At 38.2% G+C, this 27945-nt stretch overlaps 1 protein-coding gene across 1 annotated transcript; it reads right to left on the bottom strand.

The window, feature by feature from the left end:
• Positions 1–190: 190 nt before the first annotated feature.
• LOC136430851 (phosphatidylinositol 4-kinase type 2-alpha-like) lies at positions 191–27889 on the bottom strand. The gene is made up of 9 exons (XM_066421896.1): positions 27477–27889; positions 15396–15596; positions 12484–12618; positions 10845–10998; positions 5673–5737; positions 5313–5412; positions 4884–5017; positions 3424–3483; positions 191–3262 (listed from the first exon to the last, which is right to left on the bottom strand). Exons 1-9 carry the CDS (start codon positions 27780–27782, stop codon positions 3080–3082), a joined length of 1338 nt encoding a protein of 445 aa, XP_066277993.1. The 5' UTR covers positions 27783–27889; the 3' UTR covers positions 191–3079.
• Positions 27890–27945: the final 56 nt, after the last annotated feature.

The following is a 27945-nucleotide window of genomic DNA, read 5'->3' as shown; positions in this document are numbered from 1 at the left end:
TTAATGTATGTACATACATGTATTTTTAAAATCAATAGTTTCTGAGTAAATACCCTTTAAATTTGATTTCAATTTGTTCTTTATTTAGCACCTACACTGTATGTAGACCCTTCCTCTTAAGTCTGAAAAACTAAATATAGAGCTCTGATTATTCATATGTAGGACCACTGTAATGTGCACTTCACAAACGTTTGGTGATACTTTAAAATCCTTTATTCCGACTTCTAACGTACATCAGGAAGCATGAGTGCATGTTCAGTGATTGACAGAGAGTCTGAACTTGGCTGGAGAGGACTTTCACATTAGATCCAAAACACTTCCATCTCCCTCTAAAACAATGGAGCAAAAATTCATAGCCAGTACTGTACAAATGCTGCAAGACTTATCCCATCAATGTTTGCACAACAAAAACAATGAATTTCAGCCACAAAGACATTACAGGATACTTTTCAGTACTGCTGATAATGTTGAACATGTATTTCTTATTCTGTTTAATGATAAAAATATTGTCATAAACACTACATGTAATTGTGTCCATTTTACACACAATGACCAAAAGCTATAAATAAAACAGTTTATACCTTCAAGTGTTTGCTACATTTTGTGCCTTTAGTTATTTTCCTTCTGTACACATGTACTTGTATTACCTGCTTGCTTATGTCAAATCCTGTATCAATAAAGTCAGTAGGACTGACCTTGATTAAGCAATAAATCTGGTTAAATATGCACACATATACATGCTGTACAAAATGAAAGTGTTTTTGTCATGTTGAACACACGATTTCTACACATTGTCTGTTTTACCACAACACATTTTGAAACCTACAGGGGAAACATAATGTAACATCATAGTAACAGATACAGGTTTTCAATGTGTTCCTTTGTTCATTAAGCAGCAGCAGGCCACATTAGTGTATGGCAGAGGACAGATGAAGTACCCTTCAAGACAAATCTTCATGATCACAAACTGTGAAAAGTTGAATATGGTGAAAATGAAGTTTCTTTTTAAACCTAAAGTTTATACTATTGGGACATGTTAAATACTTGTAGGTTTAAACAAAAATAGAAATACAAATCAATTCATGTCTTGTCTCTACGTCAGTCCATATCTGTGTCAGTCTGTGTCAGTCTGTTCCACTGGTCAAGTTCTTGTAAGCATGCGGCATGGCAGGGGCTTCAAATCTATGTAACAATTGTTTCCCAATGTTCTTAGATATCAAAGCAGGAAACCAACTTTTCTTGAAAGTGAGAGCTCAAACCTTACATAAGCATTTGAAGCCAAATGCGATGCACATAACACTAACAGTTGGGCTTATTTATCTAATACCGACACATAAAGTATTTGAAAAAGCTCTAAGCTATAAGTAGCCTGCGTCTCATCCTAGTTAGTTCCAAATTTCCCATACCTTCCCTTCACCAAACAATTTGGTGAAGTATAGGAGCCGTTGAACTAACTAGTATGACACTAAGGCTAAGCTACAGGTACATGTACTACATTTTGATTTCCTGTTACACTGTTCTCATGACACACCATAGCAAAGCAACAACATCATTCTATGCAGACTGCATTCAATTAGACCGGGAAGGCTTGTGGGGCCCGGTCTGTGAGACAAAAGTGAAACACTCTGCACCCTGTTAATAATAGATTTCTGCAGGAACAAAGTGATGATCTGAAATAAAATTTTGCACCGACCTTTGCACCAAGCTACCCTTCCTGGTTCAGCAATAAATGACGTTCCTGATATTTACATACGAATACAAGTAATTACAAATCTGTACAGCATTCAAAACCTTTTCTACCGCAGCATATATATAACTTCAAGGCTAATACATTGTGTATAATGTTATTGAAACAAAAACTTAAAAAGCTCACCATAGCAGTGAGTCAGTAACTCTATACTAATCATATAAGAAATTCAATATTATCTTCAGTACAAATATATGAGTACTTGTAGCCCTATTCCTCAGTTATTGCACTCACAGGATACTCTGTACAACTACATGCAGCATTCGGAGGCATGTGATTAGATACATGCTTAATATCATTAATTAATACCCAGTGTTCTTTTGAAACTTAAGAGAAAATTGGTGCTTAGGACAACACACTGACCATGCCACACAAACCTCAGTACAACATCCAGTACATGTAATATCAAAAGCAGGTACAATGGGCTAAATTGGTGATTCTCGTTTATCACAGAAGTACGGTAATAAAATCTAGGTGAGATGAAAACAGCACCCTGGTCCCACTATCATCAGATGGGTTGAATTTTGGTAATGCCACTCTACGTTTTCTTTAAACATGTCAAAATGGATCTGACTGGAAAGTACAATACTAGTTTATACATTCAATCAAACGTTGTACTAGTAATAGATATGTTAACTGAATGAGGCTGTATGTAGAATTAAACACATAATGAGAAGAAAAATACCAAAACCTTTTTGCACTCTTCTTGTTTCATCATTGTTAAAGTATAATACTGACAGAAAAACAAAATTGAGGTATTCTTTTCAGCAGCTAAAGTTTCAAATATATTTCACACCAACAATACACAATTTTTGACTAATGGCAAAAAATTTTAGGAGATCAGAGTGGCTTCCATGATACCATAATTGCACATTCTATATTCTACCATTAAACATTCTACATTCTAGCCTTACTACTGTAATAGTAATACCCCTACAATTACATACTACAGTACAAAATCTCTTGACAATCCTAGCAAGGCCTCTTTTGGCATCACACATTCTGAAGGGCATTTTTTCAGAACACATGTATACAGGAAACTGGATAAGACTTCCCTCATTTCATAATAACTTTTCCAGCAATTCAGGAGCCATCAATTGTTAAAGTTTGGTTGATTACCAATGTTGTCCTGCATCTGTTTTTCTATATTTGTAACAAAAAGATCATATCTGTCACCAATTCAAAAGTGCATTATGTATAAAACAGAAGAATAACACAGGTATATCAAAGTAACACTTCAATGTCTGAGTTGCTTCACTCCATAGATGCCTTATCACCAGTCTTTGTGTAATCAACACAGAATCACTAACATGTTATAAATAGTGGTAAGGTCTAACACCAGGAGAAGAAGGGTCTTCGCTCCTGGAAGCTCTGAGTGAAGGTGTCGCCGATTGTCTTGACTCTCTCCGCAAACGGCCCGCTTCCAGGCTTGCCTCTCTCCACAATGACAAGCGGCATCTGCACCAGCTGGAGCGGGCTCTTCCCATCACGTAGCGCCTGCGTCAGATTCAAAATCTGTGGGAGGAAAACACATGGGATTGTACCATGGAAACCTATGACAAAAGGCTTCATCATCACATATGTTGATGGGATCATTTAATTTCGAGATTTCATAAGTTTATCACAGCTTAGTTTAAGCTCACATTGACATTTGATGGGAAATACATGTAGCTCACCTGTCCTCTCATGACTGACATCTGCTTCTCAAACTTACTCTTGTCAAAACCCTTGTCTTTCTGTGATGGAAAAAGAAGTTCACTTGGTTAGACAATGTAGGAATTGTTTGACAATGAAGAAATCAATTGATGCATTTTTCCTGAGTTTTGCTACAGTATACAATCAAATGTATCAACTTATACTAGCTATGACAAAGATACATTCTTTAAATCACAACTAGAGTTCCACGACCTCATACCTTCGCCAAATGATTTTAACCTTTATGACTGACGTAGTAGGAGTGTCTCTCATTAATTATAAATCATACTAGTTGATCGTCTTCACCCAAATAACAGACGTTGTCCTAAGTATAAGCTTAACATAGAAGGTTATGGTAACATCATCAATTATGCAAATGAGGTCTGTATCAGAATAATTTGATTCAAGTATGTACACCTTCACATAACTTCCAAATGCTACAACTATGAAATTGCCATCATTTACCTGTATGGAATCAACGTAGTTACTCATTAATTATGCAAATTAGGCCTACAATTGCATATTTTCTATCTATCAACATCCCTCTCTTCCTCAGTTACAAATGTCACATATTTGAATAGTCATATCATGGTACACAGCAGGTTTTTAAAATTGTCTCATTAATTATGCAAATTAGAATCTGATTTGCATAATCATCGTCCAACCATACAAAGTATCACGTCAGCTATCTACATACCAAAAGTCATGACCATCCATCATGCCCATCTTGAGTTATAGTATTTTCTCATTAATTATGCAAATGAGGTCCTCATTTGCATAGTTGATATCTATTAATATTTCTCTCTTCCTCAGATACATATGTCACATGTTTGAGAGTCCTACCATGGAATTTGGCGGCTGTGTAAACTTTCCTCATTAATTATGCAAATAAGATAATGATTTGCATAATAAGTATCTAATCACATTCATCATCACTCAAGCTATCTACTTGCCAAAATTCATGACCATCCATCAAGCCCTTCTTGAGTTATTCCCTTTCAAAGTCTGAACCAAAACCTGCTCCTGCAGTTCCAAAAAAGCCGCTAGGGGGCCAAAACCTATACCACTTACTCTCTGTCCAAAGAGCTATCTACCACTCAAAAATCAGTTCCATAGCTTGTCCAGAACACGAGATATAAAAACAGGAAGTTCCGCTGCAGTACCGTAACAAGCCGCTAGGGGACCCAAAATCTAATCATTTCCTAGTCTCATCAAGACCTACCCACCTACCAAATATCACGACAATCCATCCAAGCCTTCTCGAGTTATTCTGCTTCTTTACATACACACACACACACACACAAACGCTACCCTCTGCATAACCTCCCTGCTACCCTCTGCATAACCTTCTCGGCGAAGGTAATGACACTCAACAAACACAGCTATTTTAAGTGTTCATGATGCTGCACTACAGTCCTATTCTGCTAGGTGTCCTTCCTACCCTGAACAGCTCATACAGGTCCTCACACAGCTCCTGTACAAAGTTCATGTCCGACAGCTGTGGCAGGATGAGGTCTTTGATCTCTGTTGAGAAGGGTTTCTTGGCCTGCGGCAGCCATGCCCAATAGTACGGGTCTGTAAGAAAAGGTTTAAATGTCTATCGCAATGTTCAAACAGTACATTACTGGTACATTCATTGCACTGAATGTTTGCAAACTTTTTGACTCACACAAAACATCGGCACTTTTTGAGACACATTGAAGCACAACTGTGTATGGTTTCCAGTAAGCATATGATATAACTACAATTATTGTAAAGATTTAGGGCAACTCAATGAATATCAAATGCAAAAGGTACATGATACAAGCATCAAACAAGCACAAGTCAAGAGATAATTCAGCATGCTACATTTGCCTTTCTTCCTACTTACAGGCTCTCCATGAGTCCGGGTGCTTGAAGGGGAAGGCCAGGCCATTGTCAATAGCAGCAATCTTGATTTTGGGCTGTTCCACCATGGTCCAGTCTCGCTCCTATCAACACACAACATGGTAACATAACTAAGGTATCTACATTGTAGCTTGCATGGCAGATGACTGTGGGTATATGGAGAGGCAAAGGAAAACATTTACTTGAAACAATACGTCTCATAAAAATACAGTAAAAAAAAGAAGACTGAAAAAGGTAGACGAGGCTATGAAAATGCTGGTATATTGCAGGGAGACATTACCACAACTTACACCTTCATTGTTAAATTGAATGAAAACAGGCTTTATGTGTTGATCCAACTTACTGGAGTTTCAGGCTTTTCTCCTTCTTCTACATCATACTTGATCAGCCAGTTGTCATTACCTCTGTCTGTAAACAACATAGACAAATGAATTTCAACATGAAGCAATCGCATTCTAAGAAATGTTATCACATCTTGGCAGCTATCCTCTTAAAACTGTTTTTGTAGTGTGGTAACCAGTAAGACACAGCAATTTCTCTGGCTCCACCCCATTCTCTATGAAGATCAATTGGCCCCCGTTTTATCTTGGATTCTCCCATCAGTGCCAGCTCATTGCCTGGGTATTACCCACTTGTTGTAGTCCCCGTAGCTGAGGAGTATTGACAGCAGAGTGCATTTACCATTTGGGTCATATCTGACAAGGCCAGGAGGGTGAGACCCATCATTTGGACATGGTAGAAGGAAGAGACACAGCACACATAGCCATGATAAACTTGCTATACTGTTTTCTGCATAGTAGTCATTGTCACCTTTCGGACTTACATTGTATAGTACACCTGAGAGGCATCTCAGAGAAGTGATTTAAGCCAGCACTGAAGAAACAACATCTATAGAAGCAGATGTGTCAGCTGGTGAGCATGCCTGCTGTTTGGTTGATTCAATCTACAGATTCTGAATCTCTTAGTTGGACATTGAGGATGAAACATTGTGCTCTGTAACTCTATCTAATATTGACTTTGACAACACATCAAAATAGAGCGAATAGATACAAAAATGCAGCTGTAAGTGTAAGGATGGATGTTTTATCATTTTGATTATCAGATTTGACTTAATTCCAGCATTCAGTGTCAGGAAACTTCTACATGCCTGACTAAGTTTCTAGAATGGAAAAGTTTACACTTTTGCCAATTTTCATTCATTGAAATGACTTGAGAAAACTCAAGTTGATCATCACAGTTTATCATCAACAGTTTTGTAAAACAATTGGTCTCTTCTTCCATGCACGTAACTTAAAAAAGAAACAAGAACCAAAGGACTAGAGTGGTAGGGCCTATAAACACAAAGATCTATCATCACCTTCCTATAAATTAATTGGACAGGCTCATGTACAATAAAACAGCAAGTAATACTTACAAAATAGTTACTACAGATACAAAAGCTGCTCATTCTTCCCTTTTAATTAGGCCCCTTGGGATAATTCCATCACCACATTGCACCCAAACAAGCTCGTGGAATCACTTTTCCTCTAACAAAGATAAATGTTGTGACTTTGTTGTGTTTGGTGGCTCATCTCCTTTACTACATGTCAATATACTTTATGCAGAATCACTTTTTCTAACAAAAGCTGTAAAGGTGTTACTGTGCAAGATGTTTTTCTTCTTTCTTATAGGGAAATTAGGAACTAAAATCTTGAGCCTCTGTAGTAGTCCTACTTTATATCTATTTTAATCCAGACCTACTTTAGGGTCTGAAGTCTTGGTTAGATCAAATTTATTGCAGCCAATGACATGCTCACATGTGACAGCATTTTGTTGCAAATTATCTTCTGATGTTTGATCCAGTTATAACACTCATGATCACAAACGGATCAAATTCATGTAAACAACTGCTACATTAAGTCAGAAATCTGTCAAATGCAAAACAGTGAATGTATCCATGCAATGGGGGAACAGTATGAAAGGTGGCAATACAACAGATGCTGCATCAAGCTTCTGGTATCTGCTGACAGTCATTCTAGATCACCTGTATATACAATATACATGTGCCTTTGGCTGTCAGCAAGCTTCAAGAATAAAGATGCAAACTTAACATAATCCTTTCTCTGAAATTAACAAACATTTTTAAATTTCAGGGTACTTTTGGAATACATGATTGTATCTCCCACACACCCAATCCAGACCGTTAAGCCTGAACAAACATGACAAGGCAATATACAGCAGGAAAATTACTTCTCGCCTACATCAACCCACTACCTGACCCCCAACCTTCTCAGTGACCTATGCATATTGCTACTCTGCTGTGCTAATAGCAACATAACCAAGGTGTTAAAGTAACACTAACAGTTTGAAAGTAAGTGGGTTTTCTATCAGAAATACAAACTTCCTCATTGTGTTTAACAAAATCAATTTACAAAAAAAGTTGGCAGGTAATTTGGGCTAAAGCCCCATTAATCAGTGTTAGTATTATAAAGTTCCTTATATTCATAGCTGGCAGGTACGATGTTGAAATATTTTCCTAAACCCTTTGTGTTTTCTTTTATTTACCAGAGGATGCACCTTTAAGGAATGGTGCTGCAGTCATTAGGAATACCATCTAAATGCAAACCCCAAGGACATAGCGCTAAGTTTTTGTCATAAACGACAGGCTAGAGTCCATTCCAAGTCACCGCGAGGGTTGTTATTGTCATAATTTAGAACTATTTTCTAAGTTATTGTTATTATTTGTGTAAGAGATTTGATACTTTTGAAATATTTTGAATGTGATTTCAACTTTATAGATATTTCTTAAGTTTTCTACAACTTAAGAAATATTCATGATGTAGAATATGATATTTACAATGGTTTCTAAATAATGGTAACAGCATTCTACCATAATTTACAATTATTTACAATTTCTTACCATTTTCTACCATTATTTGCAACATCTCTATAAATAGGTCAGAGGGCTGGGAAGAAAGTAATTCACACATCCTTACGAAGTTTAGGGATGAATGCTTTCCACAAAGGACCCAACAGTGTCCTGCAGTGAAGTCTAAAGATGTACAAAGGCAGACAAAAGGGCCAGATTAGCACCTACTTTTATGGGGGCAATCACCATTCTACCATTGTTAACCATTTTCTACCATTTTCTGTTAATATTCCTAAAAGTTAAATAATCACATAGATGTTTAGAAATTATTACAAATAAAGAGTTTTTTGTGCAGTTACTTTCAAAATATTTCTAAATTATCTAATCAAATTCAAATAAATTCATATTTTTGTATTTGATCTTTTAGAAAAATTTAGAACTATTGTCAGTCAGATATTCTTTTATAAGAAATTTTTCAAAATGATTACAAATATTATTATAAAACCCTCGCGGTGACACGGAATGGACTCTACATGTAGATTATGATTATCAAAAGAGTTTTGCTTGCGAGTAAATGTCATGACAGACTACTGTCGATTTCAAAATGGATGGAGGACTTTTGTTTTGAGTATTAAAGTTTTCTCCAGGAAAGAAGTGGACTGAGTTACAGTGCTGTTTTACAGCACTGATGTCCTATGACAAAGGAAAAATTTATTTAAAAACCCTTTGCTATTTCTTGTCAGAGTTAAGTATATCAAAACTTTACCCATGGAAAATATCTCAATAAAAGTTCTTATTTTGAAAATGATGACGATGATGGTTCCCATTGTTTTGTTACTGACAGGAGGCTGTGAGCTTGGATGGGAAGATAGTATCAACTATCAACTAGTTTGTATGATCATTGTGTCTTTCAAATTTTGACTTTCTACACATAAATAATGTACTCTCCAAGCAGAGGAGTGGGTCCGGTAGAGGCGTTTTTGTCGGGCTTTCTACTTTGTCATGTTTTTTTGTCTAGCCAACCCACGCTTTGGGCTAGACAAAAAAACCATGACAAAGTAGAAAGCCCGACAAAAACGCCTAAGGACACGCCAAAAACCTGCCGGACCCACTCCTCTGCTTGGAGAGTATAGATAATGCTGATCAAAAGAGTTTTGCATACAACAAAATACCATGACACTAGGTAATCACACTCGTATGGAAAAAGTTGTGCAAAGAACAAGCTTAGTTTTTCTAAGTTTCCATCCTATAATATACATGTATATTTGGCAATCTTTTTTTTACAGGTACATTCTTGTACAGAACAACAGTGCAGGTCATTCCAACATGACCTCTACTGAACAACATGCAGATGGCATCTCAAGCACTGTGTGATGTATGGAGGAGCACACAGGCTCAGGGTGACAGGAAATGCTCATTTGTCTATCTTAATCACATCAGCTTGTGCAGCAGAGAGTGTTGTTCTCAACTTGTTTCCACCAGTCAGTCCATACGTGATGAGTTTCTATCATCAGTCCACTGGTTGTACAATCACTACTTGCTACGAGGAAAATACGTTTTCAGATTCTGAGTTAACATTACCACTGATCGATCATACATGAATATTAGTAAGGTAGCTGATGGGAATTTGCAGCTTGTTTCCTATAGGGCCTCTAGTATTGTAACAATGTGACTACCCCTATCCCCAACACCAACAGGACAGTGACTGATGCAGAGTTGACACAGACCCACCAGAGGTCACTGCTAAAATGTGGATGGGTCGACAGACAAAGAGCAACTTGCTCTTTTTACAGAAATGAGGTGCGACATGATGGACCATTCCATTCTGTACACCACTAATAAATCTTTCACGACGAGCTAGTTACCCGACTACGACAGGGGTCACTAATAAATTGGCACATCCATCAAAAGTAGGTAATTCCATAGCGAGCAGTCTGTCGTTACGATAAGCCCAAACCCTTCCATTGGGATTTTCATCGCGGTATCCACCCTCACATATCAAGACATTGACGATGCACGGTGAATCCAAACCACCAATCAGATTTCATTGACAAACAATTGCTGGGGGAGTTCAAATCAAAAGTTCTGACGACACATAACCCCAATCAGGAGGGAGGTCAATGGGAAATTGACGAGCGACCGAGGCACAATTAATTTGAGGGGAATTACTGCATGGTGACAAGCCCGCGGTGTAACCATCTGCATGATAATGAGCAAACTCCAGTCCCATGGAGATGCTTGTAGGAGACTTCAAAATCCTGTGTCACAGAGGCTTTCTTTTACTGTCAGCAAGGGGGAGCTCAATATGGCAATGTGGACACTTCTGAGCTTTCTTACTTCAGGAGTTTGGAGTGTAAGTTGATCATCACAGCCAGACATAGCCACCGATCATAATGTTTCAGTATAACCTGATGTGCTTACCACATATATTTACTTGTATATGTACTTTGCAACATAAGATCTAGTTTTGACAACTCATACATTGTGTGAATTTAGAATAACATCCAATTTGATTGGCAAACAATCATATATCAACTTCTAGCTAGAATAAAGAATTCTTTGTGGATTGAAGATTCTATTGGACATGCTTGGATACCAGAGCCAGTACTCTTCTGTAGTTACTAGAAGAATACAGAAAACATGTTGATGAAGTGTACAGAGACTCACCTGTGTTCCTGATGATGTAATCTAACACCACCAGTCTTTCAAACTGGAACGCGAACTGAGTGCTGATGGGTTCGGGCAGTGGTTCTGTTTCAAACTTCCCTAACCAGTAGTAGGCATCTCTGTACCCGTCCACGTACATTTGGAAAGACCCCACCTACAAGCAAGGAGACATAGAAAACAAGACTGTAAAGTACAGGCTGTTTGGAAAAAAAGAGAAATTGTGGTAAGGTGAGGTAGTGGCTTATTGTTTTCTTTAACACTTTTGCCAAGATGGTTATGTTTTTGGTACCATTTGTGTGTTTGTTTGTTTGTTTGTTATCATGGTGTTGCATGGTGAGATTTGAATCTTGTTTGGCTAAAAACACATGCCATGATGGACCCTCCACCCATCAAAGATGCTGTGACAAAATGGTCTGTTGACAGCTACAGAAATATGATGGGCTCAAGAAATAAGCCAGTTGCAGGAGAGAACAGCAGCTGGCACTGTGGGACCTTAACTTGGCGGGAAATGATGTATGTGGGAATAAGGATGACTGACCCGGGCATTATGGTCCAGCCATGCACAGGGCACAGAGATTCATGGGCCTTCTGTTCCAATTTTTCTGCTATTAGGTTAGCACCCTCTACACAATCTATCAAGTGGACAAAATTGCTTCTACACACAAATGTACTGTAATAACATGACACTTCATTGGGTTAGTCCATGACAGACAACACTACAATTTTATTTTTCACGGTATCATTTCCATCAGAATCATCCGACTTCCCGCTGCATCCCTCGGCTTGTATCCTATCTCTCCCATGCCTTATCAACGCAGCCCTGTCCTTCCCTGGGCTACAATTACGCTCCAGCTGACAGATCATACGGCTTATCCCAAAAGTCATTAAAGTAAATCTCCCCAACACTGGCTGCCTGCAGTTCCAGCCCACGTAAGCCACCTCCTCCCTCCTAGGCTCTTAAGCCACTCGCAATGATTCCGGGTTACCGGATGGTACGGCAGCTGCCACCAAAGTTTCACAGAGGGGAGAGAAGATGACTAATGAACATTTTCATTATAAAATCAATGTTTACCTAATTACTTTGCACATGTGCTAATGAAGGGGTGGCGGGAGAATACATTAAGATCATTATAGGTCACTCCAGTCGATTCTAACATCATTATGTATAATGGTTTAAAAATGACCTATCTGTAACATCTGACAGAATCACCCAGTTTTTATAGTTGCCAGCGAGGCATGAATTTGATTATTGCAAAAGGCAGACCAACTCTGAAGGTTATATACTGTGGGATGATTTTATTGGCTATCTATATGCTTTAACAATAGAAACATACAATGAAGAAGAAGGAAATATCATGTTTGAAGTTTGATGTTATATGCACAGGTATTGTTTGTTAATATCAATGTTGACAATGTCAAAATTCATGGTTTTATTTGTTACATAGAAGTGGTCCCCGTTGCCATGATTAATAACTGGACTTATGCAGAGCATGGGCATCATATAGCACTGAATCTGTACCTGCACTACTGCTGGTAAGTTGGAATGCCCATGGTTAAACCTTCTTCAAATGTGCAGTTCTTTGGACCCAATATGTTGTTCTAACCATAATGGCCGTAGCTAAGCCCCAGATTACCTTACCTTCGGGGGCAGGCCCACTCTGTGGATGTGTCGTCCTATCTTGTCTGGGAAGCGCTCAGAGAGGGATTTCTTTGTCCGGGAAATTGCTCGGTCAGCGGCGTTGTAATTGAATGTCTCGCTGGCTAGTTTGACCACCTGTGTACAATCAATGCACAGAAGAAGGTTTGGTTAATCTTTCCTCAGAGGCCAATATCTGCATTTATGACTTGAATGCCTCCATGTCTGCTCACAAGGATGACTAAGTTACTACTAGTATTTTGCTTATTGATGTGACTGTACTGAGCTCATGAAAGCTTGGGAGTCAAACATCTTCTTGGAGGAAAACATTCCATTAGCTGAAACAGTAAAAATGAGTGAAATGAGGATTAGGAGAGACATCTTACATTTGAAGATAAATATTTACAGGTCTCTTTTTACAAAGATAGTCTTACATTTCTTCTGCATCAGATCTGGAGTAGAACCTTAAGATAACATACATGTACAGTGTATGTCTAAAAGAGAAGCTATTAAAAGGTAGATGGACTTTCTACAAAGTGCCTGTGCAAAGATGACCAGTATTTTGCGCCTTACACTGCTGTTATAATCAATTCATATTTGGGTGCAGACATAAGGTAGGCTGAAGATCAATATTGAGACTAGTCAACTTCCCAAAAATACAGAATAGATGTTACCTACTATCATCATGATAAGAAATCTGATTATCAGATTTTAAAGTCAATTCCTTCATTTCATTTCGGATCGAATATCTACTTTCCTTTCCCCAGTGGCCATGGCATGGAAAGTGAATATATTTCCGTATTGACTCGGCATCACATGCACATTGTGTGCAATTGGAAGCACTCGTTGAGTCTCATTGATTATCCCTTCATCAAGGATGTACTGTGTATCAAATCATCAGGAATTGAGCTTCATTTTTGAAGGTTCTTCAGGGTTTTGTGATTACAGCACTATTGTTCATCGTTAGGGATATTGGACAACGTGACATGAATAATGTTTCTGGTAATAGGGATAAGTTTTTACGCCAATACTTTCCTTAAGACATATGGGTTCGAATTCAGCTTGCAGTTAATATTGGTTCATATGATACAGAGTACAGGTACCCTTTTGCAGTTCATCACAAGTGGTAGAAGATGCCCCTTTCCAATCAGTCGGTGTTCCTATCTGACAGCAGTGACAGTTTGACAGGAGTACTGCACATCACCGATTCACCATTTCATTACTCTGACATACATGCACTTGGCAATCAATTCCACCCACCGACTGATTGACTGAAACACAGGCTAATGGGCAACTTGTTGATGGCTTTCAAACCTAATCACGCTGGTATTCTGAGTTAATTGGGACAAGTGGCAAATCTTTTGCATATCTCCATGCAGAGGTCTTACCTTATCCATATGCAAATACATGCATGTCTGTGCAACCTAATGTATTCATTTTTGAGTAAATTTCTTTGAAAGGTTTCTACAAGAGTTAATAGATTCATGGAACTCTCTCTGTAAGTAGGCTATGCCAATCTACACATAGCATCATCCCTTCCATTTGGGTGCTGGTGGCTGCTTGACAAATATAATAAGGAAACTGAAATATATGTCACCAGCATGTTCTACTTTCTGATTGAAGATAACTCCACATCCAATATCCATAATTAGATTTCTCCAATCATGCTCTAACTGGATTCATATCTCCTTTGCTAATCCTAGTGATACTCTGCAACGTTTTCTCTCTAACAGCCCTTAGATGAATGTTCTAACTTGGGAAAAATTCACTTGCTGTAACGAAAGCACTTCTCTTCTAATTGGCTACAATGCTTAACAAATCTTATTACAGCAGAGAGGAAATCAAGTCACAGATATAAGATGGATGTTCTGTTTCCTTCCTGGAACTATTTTGTTAAAATGCTACATTATCAAATACAGTGATATATAGGAGGAAGTTGCCCATACAATTGCTTGTGTAGTGACAAATTCCATGTCTACGTGCAGCCAACGAATGCAAGATGAAAAGGCGTGATCAAACCCTCCTTACGGCGAAGGGAAAGGATGTGGTTTCTGTTGTGATGGATAACATACTTAACTCCAGCCAATTGGCATTAATCTTATGGGAGGGATGAAAACATGGAATTTACTGTAGCCTTGATGAATACGGAGATAGAGGATAGTTAAGAACAACATGGATGAAATTTACAACAAGGCTTAGAAGTAAGGGAGAGGGATAAGGTATCTCCTGCCAGCAATCAATTCTCCAGATTACATCTGTCCATAGGAAAGTAACAGCAGAGACAAGTGCCAAACTTTCTGTTATCAGTACAAGATGAATCCAGTGGCAAAATATTTGCAGTACTTTATAATCAATAGATGTGACAATAATGGTAAAGTAAGATGGTCAGTACAAGCTGTACGGTTTAGATGAAACTTCAAGGTTGAATCATTTTGGACAGATGGCAATTTGGTAACTGTGACTGATCAGATAATCAATGCACACCCTCTTGAATTGGAGGATACCATAAATAGAACATATCCATCAGAACACATGTATCAGAACAAAAACTTGAAATCAACTATTCTCGGAAAGTTGCATATATTCACACTGACCAACACATGGACTAGGGCAATCGTGACACATTTTGATCAAGTCTTGAGTAAGAGTTCTCAACCACATATGTTGCACACAGAAACATCCAGATGCATGTAATATACAGCTACAATCACCGAAGAATCCACTGATAAAGTAGTATGTTCAAAGAATGGAACATACTTACAGAAGAAAAGCCAGTTTCATGATCTTGCACAGCATACGATTGCTAGACAAACTTGTTTCTCGTGTCTTTGGCTGTATCAGAGATAGTACAGAGAGATGACCAGTATGCATATGGCAATATGCCATAACTACTGTTCAAAGAGACTTGTACCTACCCTAGTTTTTGGAACCACATTCAGCTGTAGCTTGAGATCGACCAGACTTGCCCCTGCCTCTGACAGGTACCCCTGGTTCAGCACCAGGCAGCTGCGCCCAAAACAACACGGACAGCAGATCTTCTGCATCCACTTGGTCCACTTGGGGTTCAGGTGTCCGTATGGTTCCTCGTTCTTGGGCTTGAATACTCCAATCTTTTTCTGTATAAACATAGAGGAACGCAATTGTTATTTGGTGGACTATGTTGCCCAGCTGTGGAAAAATGTGCTACAAGGCTAGCATTGAACGTGTCTTTCAAAACTTATATGACAACAGCTTTCTGACATTTCAGCCATCAACATGTATGTACATAAAGACTAAAGAGTATATCAGGGAATATCTTCCTTTTTCAACTTTAGGGAGCTTGTTTTCTATTGCAACCCAACTTGTTGTTCATTCTATGTATGGAGAAAACCCATGAACAAGTAACTCATATCATACTCCAAGTCATGGATAGAAAAAAGCTGCATCAACAGTATAAATCTATATCCTCCTTCCAACCCTGCCTAACCTTTGGCAAATAAAGATTTCCTGATGTGTAACATGATCAGGGCTGAACATGCACCTACATCTGTATTTCCCTCAAGGTCAAATACAATCACTCTTCCACCCCCAATCCAGCCCCCAACCTCATACAGGTTGTGTTGTGAACAGATTAAACTTTCCTAGCGTAAATTCCTCCTGGCTGGCAAGATTGCACAGATAGAAATCCAATTTTCTCACACAATAATTGAAACGGTGGGGCAGGCCGCTGTAGCGATTTCTGGATGACTGAGCAGAAAGTTTGCATTTCCTGCCAGCATTACCAGCAGTTTTATCTTTGAAGGGCACACATGTTTACTAGTAGTGTTGGTACTCAGACATCCAAATCAGATTATGTTTATAATATCAGACACTGGTCTTTTTCAGATACTGGATAGGACTCAGAGAGCTATGTGGCAAATACTGCTCTGTGGCATGGTTGGTACGACATTGTAAAAATATGAGCATGCCGATTTGCCAAGAACTAAACAACACTTTTGGAATGACCGCAGCTAAAATGAAATGTTCAAAAGAATCATTTGAGGGTACACTGACGAGCAACTGGCCTTAAGGACAGCAATAATACAATAACTAAAGTCTTGATAACACTAGACAATGCTCTCATCATCTCTGGTTTAACTACTAGTAGTTAACCGTTGGGGCACCACAGAAGATTTGACAACCAGTTTCCTCCACCCTTCTTAGGCAACTATCGATGCACCAGAACATCCATACACATTGGCAGATATGTAGTTCCCCGCAACTATTATAATATATATAAAGTGTGCAAGCATTCAACCATACAGAATTGACAGGGGCAGATGACAGTTTGAACTAAATACATACATAATACTGTATATCAATGGCATCATCTGTGCATTGATCTTTGGCCCCGTCCTACATCTCATGGGAAGTGCTCTACATGAGCTGTGCAGAAGTTATATTACACCATCCCTGGTGGCTGTGTTTGTGGGTCTATATCATCAGCATCCATCAATAAGCACTACTTCCATAGATGAACCACACTTCTGGGTCAATTTGTCAACAGGAACCCTGTTGCATGTTAAACAGTCCAGACTGCGATAAGCATCTAAATAGACCCCTGTACCGTACACACTTCAATTACTGCACACTTTCAATAACTGTATATTTGTAAGGCTATTTCCTGGCTCAGGCATTCACCCAGACTTTTCCTTAGATGTTCTGTTTAACCCTGTCCCTGTCATGGTACAGAAAAGTACACGCTATTAAGAATGCAATTTCATTACAAGACTAGATCAATGATATACTAGTATATACTAGTAATCATTACATGTTAGGAACTATGCAGGCATGTTATCAAAGTATTGTAAAGCATTATTATGTGGAAGGCACTGATGATATATTTCTTTCTTAAGAGAGTCAGCTGGTGTGTATTACACAGTTGGTAACAAACTTTATTCTTTGTTATGCAATAATATTTCTTATCTTTTAAATCATTGAAACATACATATGATCATCATTGTTAGCAACAGATTAAAGTTTTTTCCACATGGCAGTTACCATACTTTCAGCACCACTGACAGACCCTTGCTATAAACTCCAAAGTAATTTCTAACTGCAGAAATGGTGTATCAAGTTGCCAGATGTCAATATAATTTTGTGTATTAGATATATATAAAAACAATGAAACAGATTTAAATGGTTTAAATCTTAACTTTTTTGCAACATGGGTGTGGCCCTTTCTTTTGAATATTCCAGCTCTAGGAAAAACCTATGGATACTGTGGACAGGATTATATGACAATGTCATATATCCTGCTCATGACTGGCTGCGTAGCAGGGGTGTGCCCAGCGCTTCTATAGACTTGTGGAGAAACTCATAAATCTGGGCAATATTGGCTCCATACTGACATCCTGTTCACACCTCTGATCTAACTTGACCCTTTACGCCACCTGAGGTCTGCCGACGGGGAAACTAATCTCAAAATCAATGACTTCCAATAAATTACCCTCCGAGATCAATTCTCAAATTACAACAAATGGAAATTTGGGCATCGAGCACGTCTCCCGCGCCCCCACCACGACACGATCTGCGGCGAAAGGGCACGCGCAGGGCCTCCGAGTGCTAACATTTGGCGGCACTTTTCGGAGGGGTGAAACGCAGTAATGAGCCTCCTAACCAGGAGTAAATGAGAATGGATGACATCCAGTATGCATGTCAGCAATTTTGTGTGAAGAAACAAAGTAAGCTCATTCATCTTGGGAGAAAGTTTCCCAAATGGGAAATGACTTATCACCTAAACAGGATGTGCACGGAATACATTTGTTACACCCTCTTTCCACTGGAGGCTACAACTGCTGAGCTGAGAGCCCAAAAACTTGACAGATCGCTTTATAAATTTCATAGATATAGGACAAATCTTTTAACATTATGTGTGTTTTGTTGTCTTTTAATTCACATTTCTACATTGTGCGTCATATTATAATCATAAAATCAAGGTCACACAAATAAAATTTCTTTGCTCAACAGTCGGTCAGTGATCACCATCAAGCGGAAAGGGGGCCTTAGGTCTGCCTGTTTTTTATTCATCACTGGGAGAGGAAGATAAATATATCATTAAGTATTTCCTTTTTTTCCCAATCAAATAGAACATTACTTACATCCCCCCCATAATTTTTACAATTAGTTTCCTCATTCATTATCCCAACAGGATAGATTACTTTCTTCTGCCTAAAGCATGTTTAGCTACAACCAGTGCCAATATACATTTTTGAATGTTTTTAGCTGGTTCTTTTTACATGTCTGTTTCTAATGCTATTTGTTCCTCTGCAATAGTGCTTATACGATATTGTGATAAATGATAAATCTTGGGAATATTGATAACAAAGAATACGAATTGTGAAGAAATGGTATATGTTACTTATGTATACTACTATCCACATCATCTCTTGAGAGTTATGAAAACTGAACCATCACTCAAAATCTTCTACCCTGCCATGCCATGTAACACCTATATTATAATACCGAATAAAGAATCAATAACTCATCCGGTTCTGATTTCAATCCTTATGATTTAAAAGGTTGCAGTATAAATTGTTTGTGAATAAAATCATATCAGGTGCACTCTAGCCCAGAGTGTTGTTCTCTCTCTGATATTATATGAGCTTGTAGAACATATTAGTCACATACCTTGCATGGATACAAAGGTTATTCACAAAAGTTGCTTGAGGTAAGCAAAATGATATGCAGGCCGACATACAATACTACTGAAATGAATTCCAGACATACCGCCTAAGGATATCTGATATTAGAAAAAAAACAGGAAAGGATTTCCAGAACATCCCGTCTGGTACATGAAAAATGAGGATATTAACAGACGGTGAGACTGTCGTTCTCTCCCCGATGAAGTCGGCGCCGTTGTGCTACGCACAGACGGGCAACAGCCGGAGGTCAAGTGGACAGACCAAACTTTCCAGACTACAGGGGCATTTGTTTACCGTAGTGGAGCCACCAGTTCTAGATTACTTTGTACAGACATTGATTCTGTGTTGTTGCACCGCTGCACAGATGGATGAAGTCAGAAACTAATAAATAACACAGTACTATATGATACTCGATTCTTATCCTATTCCGAGGAAAACCATTTCAAGCGGGTACATACATGTACATGTATAATCTCAAGAACAAGATTTGGACTTCCACTAGTACTACTTTATCAATTTTGAATTTTCAAACAATTCTAGAGCCACTGGTAGCAACATAAGTCAATGATAACATTTGTCTTACCGTATTATTAAACCACCAATAAATAGAAGATTTGTCAGTAAAGCTTAGTAGAGGGCTGGCCCTGGTGCTGAAGACTTTTACAGATGGTTAGGATTTTACTGTTTTCCTGATGAATGTTTTCCCTCTCATTTCTTTCTCTCTATATATAGAAAGAACTCAAATTCACTGACATTCACCGAGATACCATGCAGCTAGGCACAAAATGCCAATGAATATCATTATTAGATAATATGCAACATACAAAATATTGTTGAGTGACCTAAGAATAGTTTAACACTGACAAATTCTCAAAGCATTAGGCTGTCAAGTAAAACAGTTGTTATACACTTTAAGACTACTACATTCATGCTAATTAATTAGCGGTCTAACCTTTCCTTAAATCAATGACCTGATAGCGTATGAGTACTGAGAAATGGCTCTTAATATCAGAGGGACAACCATGAAGAACGTTAAAGATCATCGGAACAATCTCTCTGACAGTATCTTCTGGGATCAGCACATGACTGGAAAAGCTCTGGAACATTAAAACCTGGAGCACGCGGCAAACTTTAATACCAAGCTGATCACTATCTTGTGAAAAGGTTATAAAATGAATCACTCTTCAAGTGGGATCCCCAAAGGGATTATGATAACGACATACATGTATGCATGTAGGAGCTTTACAAAACCTGTGCCGGCACTTGTAGATATGTGATGAATGAGACATACTGCAGGGACTTGCTTGTGTTGTTTTAAGTATATCTACAATGTACATATGATATGACACACTACAGGTAGCTTATCAGTTGAATGATTGATAATTTTGAATTTTCCTAATATTCCTAACACTCATAATCAGCAATCATCATAGTTCACCATGTGGGATGGAAGTAGATAAACCTTTGAGGGAATTTGAAAGCCTTTTAGTAAATACATTAGAATGCACATGTAGGAATCTAAGGGGAGCATTAAAACTTCTCCCAAAACTGGACAATGTTAAACAGCTTCTGATTTATTTTGCTACTATTTCACAGAGAAACAAATAACCAATTGCTCTACAGGATCAGCTTTACATATATCTTGAATAAAAAAGGAACCTTGTCACAACATTTGTACATAGAACACAGTATCAACTTTGCAATTAACTAACGTGTGGGGTGGCTAACAGGTGGATCAAGAAATGGCAAGTTACCAACAGACATGACGGGGATGATAATGTAAACAGTTAATGATAACACATACTGTTACAGGGACAGTACTTTTGCCAGCTGCTGGTCAGATGAACTCATCAATTGCAATATCATTTTGACCCCAAAAATGCTAAAACTGAAAGGAAGAAAGTGAATCTTTAATGAACATGAGTTTGGAGAATCTCCATGAAATACATATTATGCAAATTAGGCCCACATTTGCATAATCTATATTCAACTATGTTCACTGTCACATAACTTCCAAATGCCACAAGTATGAAATTCCAGTTATCTACCAATGTGGAATTCCAAATTTGTTCCTATTAATTATAATGCAAATTAGGTCTTCATTTGCATAAATTTTATCTATCAATGTCCCTTGTTATTTCTCAGTTACAACATATGTTGCATTTTTGAACTGTCGTACCATTGACCGGAGTGGGTTTATAAAATGCCCCCTTTAATTATGCAAATTATATTATGATTTGCATTATCACCATTTCAAGTAACACTTAAGCTATCCACATGACAGAAACAAGTATACAGGTTTGGTTGTATACTCCTTTGTGGTTTGACCACCAGCTTTTAGGTCCCTGGGGAATTCTTGTCCCAGTTTCGAAACATGTAACAGGTGTGAGCTGCTACAACATGCCTTGAATGGAGATATAGATTTTCCTAATTACTTATGCAAATTGAGTCCCAATTTGCATAATTTGCACTTCATTATACACATCTCTGTCTAAGCTTCCTGCATAGTGAATAACATGAAAATCTGTTGCTCCTTTCTTCAGTTATTCTCCTTAAAAGATTTTGACAAATACGCCATTGCAGTTCCAGTGACAGATACCAGGGGGCCCGAAATTGACCTTGACCTTTCTCCTCCCAACACCTACTCACATACCAAATATCATTACAGTCCATCTAGACGTTCTTCAGTTATGCTAACCTTAAGCATCTGGACGCACAAACATACACTCACACAAACACACACGCAAGCACACGCAATACGATAGCTCCATGAAAAAAAATTTTTTCATGGAGATAACTAGAACTACAAAGTCAGCTCAGGATTAAACTTTACACAAACACAATGCAGTTTTTAATCCATCTGTCTGAAAATCACATTTGTAATTTGTGATTTTGACAAGAAGTTGTTTTAGTAGCATAATTATGGAAGCTATATATATATATGGATGAATTGTCATGAAACTTGATACAGTATGTGGTTAGATCATGTCCTATCAAAGAAATGATTAGATTTTGACCCCCATAGTGGCATTCCTAATAATGCAGCAGAACTTTTGGTTTCAATATATCAAGCTACGGTCACGATTTTTGGGTGCTAGATAGCTCTTGTGCTCGGGAAGAAGCTACATAAGTTTGGGCCCTCTAGCAACTTCTTTGGAACTGCAGGTATTTTTCAATTGATATTTGGTGCTACCTCTGCCAATTCGAGCTAGACAACTTGTGCCCATGGAATTCACGCTGTTTGAACTCTATAAATCTATTTTCTTATAACATAAAGCTTTCCGCACTAAGGTTACAGTAGAAAATCAAACCATTATCAATACTCAGTTGGTCAAGTGAAAAAAATGCCATTTGAATTGGTAGCTATTCACAAATGAGCATGTATTAGACTGCTGACATTCCTGGTATTCTGACGAGCTGGAGACTGTAGAAGCATCCAAATGGTGCCAGCAAACTGGCATGAGCAGGAAACATTATTTCTTAGAACAACTTTTGCAATCTTGTATGAATAGAAAGCTAGCTAAAGCTACTTGCAGCTTCTTAAAGGGGGACTCAACCACAGAAGCGGGTGCTATTTCTTAAAAGACCACATTTATGAATATGAATACAAAATAAACCAAATTTGTAAAATGTATAATCCAGTAACTGATTAGTGCAGGTTTACTGCAGACCCATGGGATGTGATGCATGATGGGAATGATACCTTAAATATTGGTTCATATGGGATGATTGCTAAAGATCCAGTTGCTACCTAGTCCAAATTCAATGTCAGGTTGCCAGTACAATTATTTTTTGTGATTCAGAAGAATGCTACAGAACCAAAACAATTTCCTCTTCTGCTGTTGAGTCCCCCTCTAAAACACAGCCATAGGCATCTAATAAATGTTTGAATCTCAAATGTTTGAATGGGCATACCAGAATTTGTACAGACTATGACTCATAATGCAGCATCAAACCTTGCCTTGGACTGTCTAACTTGTATAATTGAAGGTTTCTTGAGTCCTATACCTGGAATTTCAATTTGGCCTGCAAATTGCAAGTTGCAAATGTGTATGAAAACCACAGAAAACCCAATGACATTCAAAGAGCATACCGAAACAGGCATACATGTACTTCTGTGATAAATATTTAACATGGGTAAGTACATTAGAGCCAGGCATTTAGAGAGCAGACAATGGCTCATTTGGGAATACGATGGACCTTACAGAGAAAGCATCTTAATTGTGAGTGACATGATAGGGACATGAACTTTAGGAGTTTACAGCATCTGGTCTTAAAAGAGCAAACATTAATTTTAGCGAGCATATCTATCAACATAACATAACGCTATCAATTACACATATACTAGCAGGTATATATAAACTTTTGAACCCTAAGCTTTTTGGTCATATCATTAACGATTAAAACTATTGTCACTTATAGTATACAACATGAACTGTACAGAACAAGACTTTGAGCTTGTTTTTTCAGATATAAGAAAAAAGACAGGACTACACAAGCTTATTTATAAGCAGTGTATCTGGGGAGTCTGAAAATAAACATGAATATCTAATAATGAAAAGTGATTTCTAACCATAACTTGACCATCCATAACTTCTTGTAGTCATCCTACATGGCATGTAATTTGATAACTACATGGTATACATCATGTAACCTACAATCTACACATACCTGTTCAGGATTACCAAACTCAGCATTTATAGGATGACAGGTGGATTTTAAGATCAGCTTGAGATCTAGTTACATGTGTATGTCACAGTAGAGATTGGAATCCAGTAGAGTCCGGAACTCTACTAGTAGAGATTGGAATTCCAATCTCTACTAGTAGAGACTGGAATTCCAATCTCTACTAGTAGAGTTCCGGATTCTACTAGTTGAGATTGGAATTCCAATCTCTACTAGTAGAGATTGGAATCGGGATCTGAATATTGGGATTCCAATCTCTACTAGGAGAATTCCATATTCTACTCGTAGAGAATGGAATTCTACCAGGACAATCTCCAATTCTAATAGGAGACATTTGTATTGCATCAAAATGTTTTTGAAAATAGACTGAATCATTTCACACCTAAAATTTAGCAAACTAGGTAAGCCTACATTCACCATTACTATTTTAGGTGAATCACTTTTATGTTTTAGATATCTAATAAACCTTCTGTCAAGACACATTGCAACCATGGGGATAGCCGTCTGGTCCAACCTTAGTCAATGGCTATTTGTAAATGCCACTGATAATGTGTGTCAATCAGAGACATTTGCATACGGCCATTATGAGTTAGTAACTTAGTGACTCAATATGCTCAACCAGTTTTTCCAGTTCGTTAGTGACTCGGTAAGAGCTAATTCACCCCTGCCAAGCCAGTTCCAAAGTTGATGTCAAAGTTATCAGATATCTAAAACATGAAGTAACTCACCTAAAATAGTAATGGTGAATGTAGACTTAGCTATGCTGAAATCTTAGGTGTCCTGTGTGAAATGATTCAGTCTATTTTCCAAAATATTTTCTATGCAATCCGAATTTCTCCTATTAGAATTGTAGATTGTCCTGGTAGAATTCCAATCTCTAAGAGTAGAATATGGAATTCTCCTAGTAGAGATTGGAATCCCAATATTCAGATCCCGATTCCAATCTCTACTAGTAGAGATTGGAATTCCAATCTCAACTAGTAGAATCCAGAACTCTACTAGTAGAGATTGGAATTCCAGTCTCTACTAGTAGAGATTGGAATTCCAATCTCTACTAGTAGAGTTCCGGACTCTACTGGATTCCAATCTCTACTGTGACATGTATATGCATGATAGGTAGACATATCTTAGTGATTCAATCTTGTTTAATGTTTCTGTGTAAAGATGTATATTCCTTATTCTGCATAATACATTCAACAGGGCTCGAAATTCAGCTTTGGGAATAGGTGCCCTGGTGCACCCAACCTAAAAAATTGGGTGCACCAAAAAATTTTGGGGTGCACCACATAAAATAAAGTAGAATGTAACTATTGTAAGCAAAACCTAATCACAAACCTTTCCTTCATCCTAGAAAAAATTGGACATTTTTTTCCATGACATACTAGACCTGCTGTTCGTTATTTAAAAACAAAATAGATAGAAAAGTCTTCATGGAATGTTTTTTCAGCTTACGGACAATTTTCAAAAGTCAAAAAAGTTGTCAATGTAATAACATTAGAAGATATATAATTTCAGTTGTATTTATGAAACAATGGTATGTTACATTTCTAAATAAATATTGGTCACTGTGATTATTGGGATACGCTTTCAATTTTACTTGCAAAGTCAAAAACAGGAATAACCATAAAAATAAAGTAAAAATAAAAATAATTCGCATGAAAAGTGTATTTATCAATCATCAATCAAAGTAAATAATTTTTTTAAATATGTGTACAAAATTACTGTGGTGCATTCATTTTCTCGATAAAATTTCAATAAGACTAACTAGTGACGAATAAGGGTCCCAGCGCGTTATTAACATAAACCTCGGTGAAGAAAAAAATCAACGCCACGGAAGAAATAAAGGAAAGCATTATATTTAAAAGATTACTGGGTGATATTTAAAAAAAGCCTCTCGGAAAGCCTTGGTCTTTTGGCAGTCTCTTCTGTCTCCGAAAAATCGCCGTCCGCTTCTTCTTCTGACTCCGAGTCCAACTCCAACGCCGACTCCAACTCCGACTCCGACGCCGACTCCAACTCCGTTTCCGGGGGAAGTGACACCGTGGACGATCCGGCGATGTTATTATTTTCTTCAGGCTCGCCCACGTGAGCGCCCCCCTCCCCCTCTGCCTCAGCGGAAGAACTGGATGTTTCTCCTTCGACTGGCTGGCAAGGCGGTGCTTCTTGTCCTTCCTGGCTATCAGCTTCATCACTGGAATCACCAGGGCTTGAAGGACCGCTATCGTCGCTTCTGTAACGCTCATGCCCTGACCTCGGGCCTTGAAGAAATCGCAACAAGGAAATTTGCTTCGACATGTTTGAGACGGTATGAACATCGGGGAAATCTAAAGCCAAATTTTGCCGACCCGCAGACAGTGACGATATGACAGCGGAGATTAGCGAGGTTAAGACGGAAATACACGAATTTAACATTTTTCTCGTCCCCGAAGTTATCACAGAAAGTGTCGGAAATTCCCGAAACAAAGGACGTCATGTTTTGATCATGTGACTTGTGAAGAGCCCGGGAACGAGAGGAAGTCAGCGTTCTCTTGTCCAGTGTTGCAAGCCTGACCAGGAAGTCCATGCGCGTTTGGCACGCGATCTCGGGACGCAGTTTTGAAGCTTTCAAAATCGAAATTAACTCAAATTCTAACACCAACATCTTCAACAAGTACTACAACAAAGATTGTATTATTTTCTTACACTTAGATGTCAAGAATATGCTGTCTACTAGTGTGCAGTGATACCTTTACACAATAAACTGTACGAAAATATTTGGGTGCACCAGTGCACCCACAGTAAAAAATTAGGTGCACAGCTCCAAAATTGGGTGCACATGCACCCAGTATTTCGAGCCCTGTTCAATAAAGGCAAAGTTTAGGGTGGGGTCAAAGTAGACTACTACAGTATTAGTGCAATGCCCTTTGAACTGTACACTATGTAGGCTAGAACAATGAACTTTTGTGTATTAGGCTCTTTGCTTCTTACTTATCTTAGTGTGTCTTTTGCTTGACATCCATTATTTGCTTCTTTGTGGTTTGTGTCCTCATGGGGGGGGGGGGGGTAGAGACTATCGATAAAGTTGGAGCATACTGTATCTACCTTCAGTACATAGTACATAAACCATCCCATAAAATGATAAAACCGGTCTACATGTATAAGAAAACACCTTTATCTCAGTTGTATAGTTTCTCCTGTGCATAGATGGATTTTTAAGCTTTGGTTATTAAGTAAATAGTTGAACGTTGAACCCATTTTGACTATCATGAACGTAATACAAACGTCTAAATCAAAATCAAGGGTCATGCTTCTAAATCAAAGGATCATATTTGTATTACAGCAGAAAAAGGAATAGTATACTATATATAACTGTACCATAATGGCACTTGTAGCATATTGTCAACATGAAAATTTTGTGATGTAACGTTACATTGTACTTAGCCGTGAAGTTGACCCCATATGTTACAGATGAGCAAACGTAGATCACTGTAGTACTTAACGTTAGGGGGTGGTGAAGATTAGCAACATTGGGTACTTATATGGTGATTTAAGTATAAGGAAGAGACAACACGTGTGAATCTATTACATCACTCTGTGTTATGAAAATATAAACATAATAATAATTTTATCGTGTAACGTTACATGTAGGTCAGTGACATTCGTACTTACCCCTTCTGCATTCTTCACAAAATAGCTACCACTGGAGCCCTGGTAGATTATCTCAGGATAAATGCCGTTCTCTATAGCAACATCAGCGGAACGTATAACGTCCATAAAGACAGGGTCGTCAGGAAAATGGTTCTCGAAATCGTGATGTTCATGATCTCGACCGAGCAGAGGCTGGCTCTCCCTCCCACCCATCCCCCTTGTCGGAGACCGCGGACCGGTCAGGTCGGAGCGCTGAGGGGCGAACGTCACGTCTGGCGGAGGCACAATGTCCTCAACTACCGATCGGAGAGGACGTTCAGGATTCATCTGCAAGGAAAACCCACAGAACTGGCGTCAAAACAGGTTGAAATCGCGAGAAAACAGAAAGTAAACCTGTTGCATATGACTCAATCCAGTAGTCATCACATGATACCAAAAATATGTAGTAGTACATTTGCAGCAAAAAATACTGGTAAATACCTCTGATAAT

This window comes from Branchiostoma lanceolatum, chromosome 3 (assembly GCF_035083965.1).
Source record: "Branchiostoma lanceolatum isolate klBraLanc5 chromosome 3, klBraLanc5.hap2, whole genome shotgun sequence".
In the NCBI taxonomy this organism is placed as follows: Eukaryota; Metazoa; Chordata; class Leptocardii; order Amphioxiformes; family Branchiostomatidae; genus Branchiostoma; species Branchiostoma lanceolatum.
Note: the sequence above shows the minus strand (reverse complement) of the source record. Positions and strands in the feature narration are given on the sequence as shown.

Excerpts from the sequence above, each read along its gene's own strand:
- LOC136430851 (XM_066421896.1), bottom strand. The coding sequence starts at position 27,782 with ATGAATCCTGAACGTCCTCTCCGATCGGTAGTTGAGGACATTGTGCCT. Across the intron at positions 10,999-12,483 it reads GAGTGGGCCTGCCCCCGAAG|GTGGGGTCTTTCCAAATGTA; the intron begins GTAAGGTAATCT and ends CCTTGCTTGTAG. Across the intron at positions 3,484-4,883 it reads ACCTGTATGAGCTGTTCAGG|AAAGACAAGGGTTTTGACAA; the intron begins GTAGGAAGGACA and ends TTTCCATCACAG.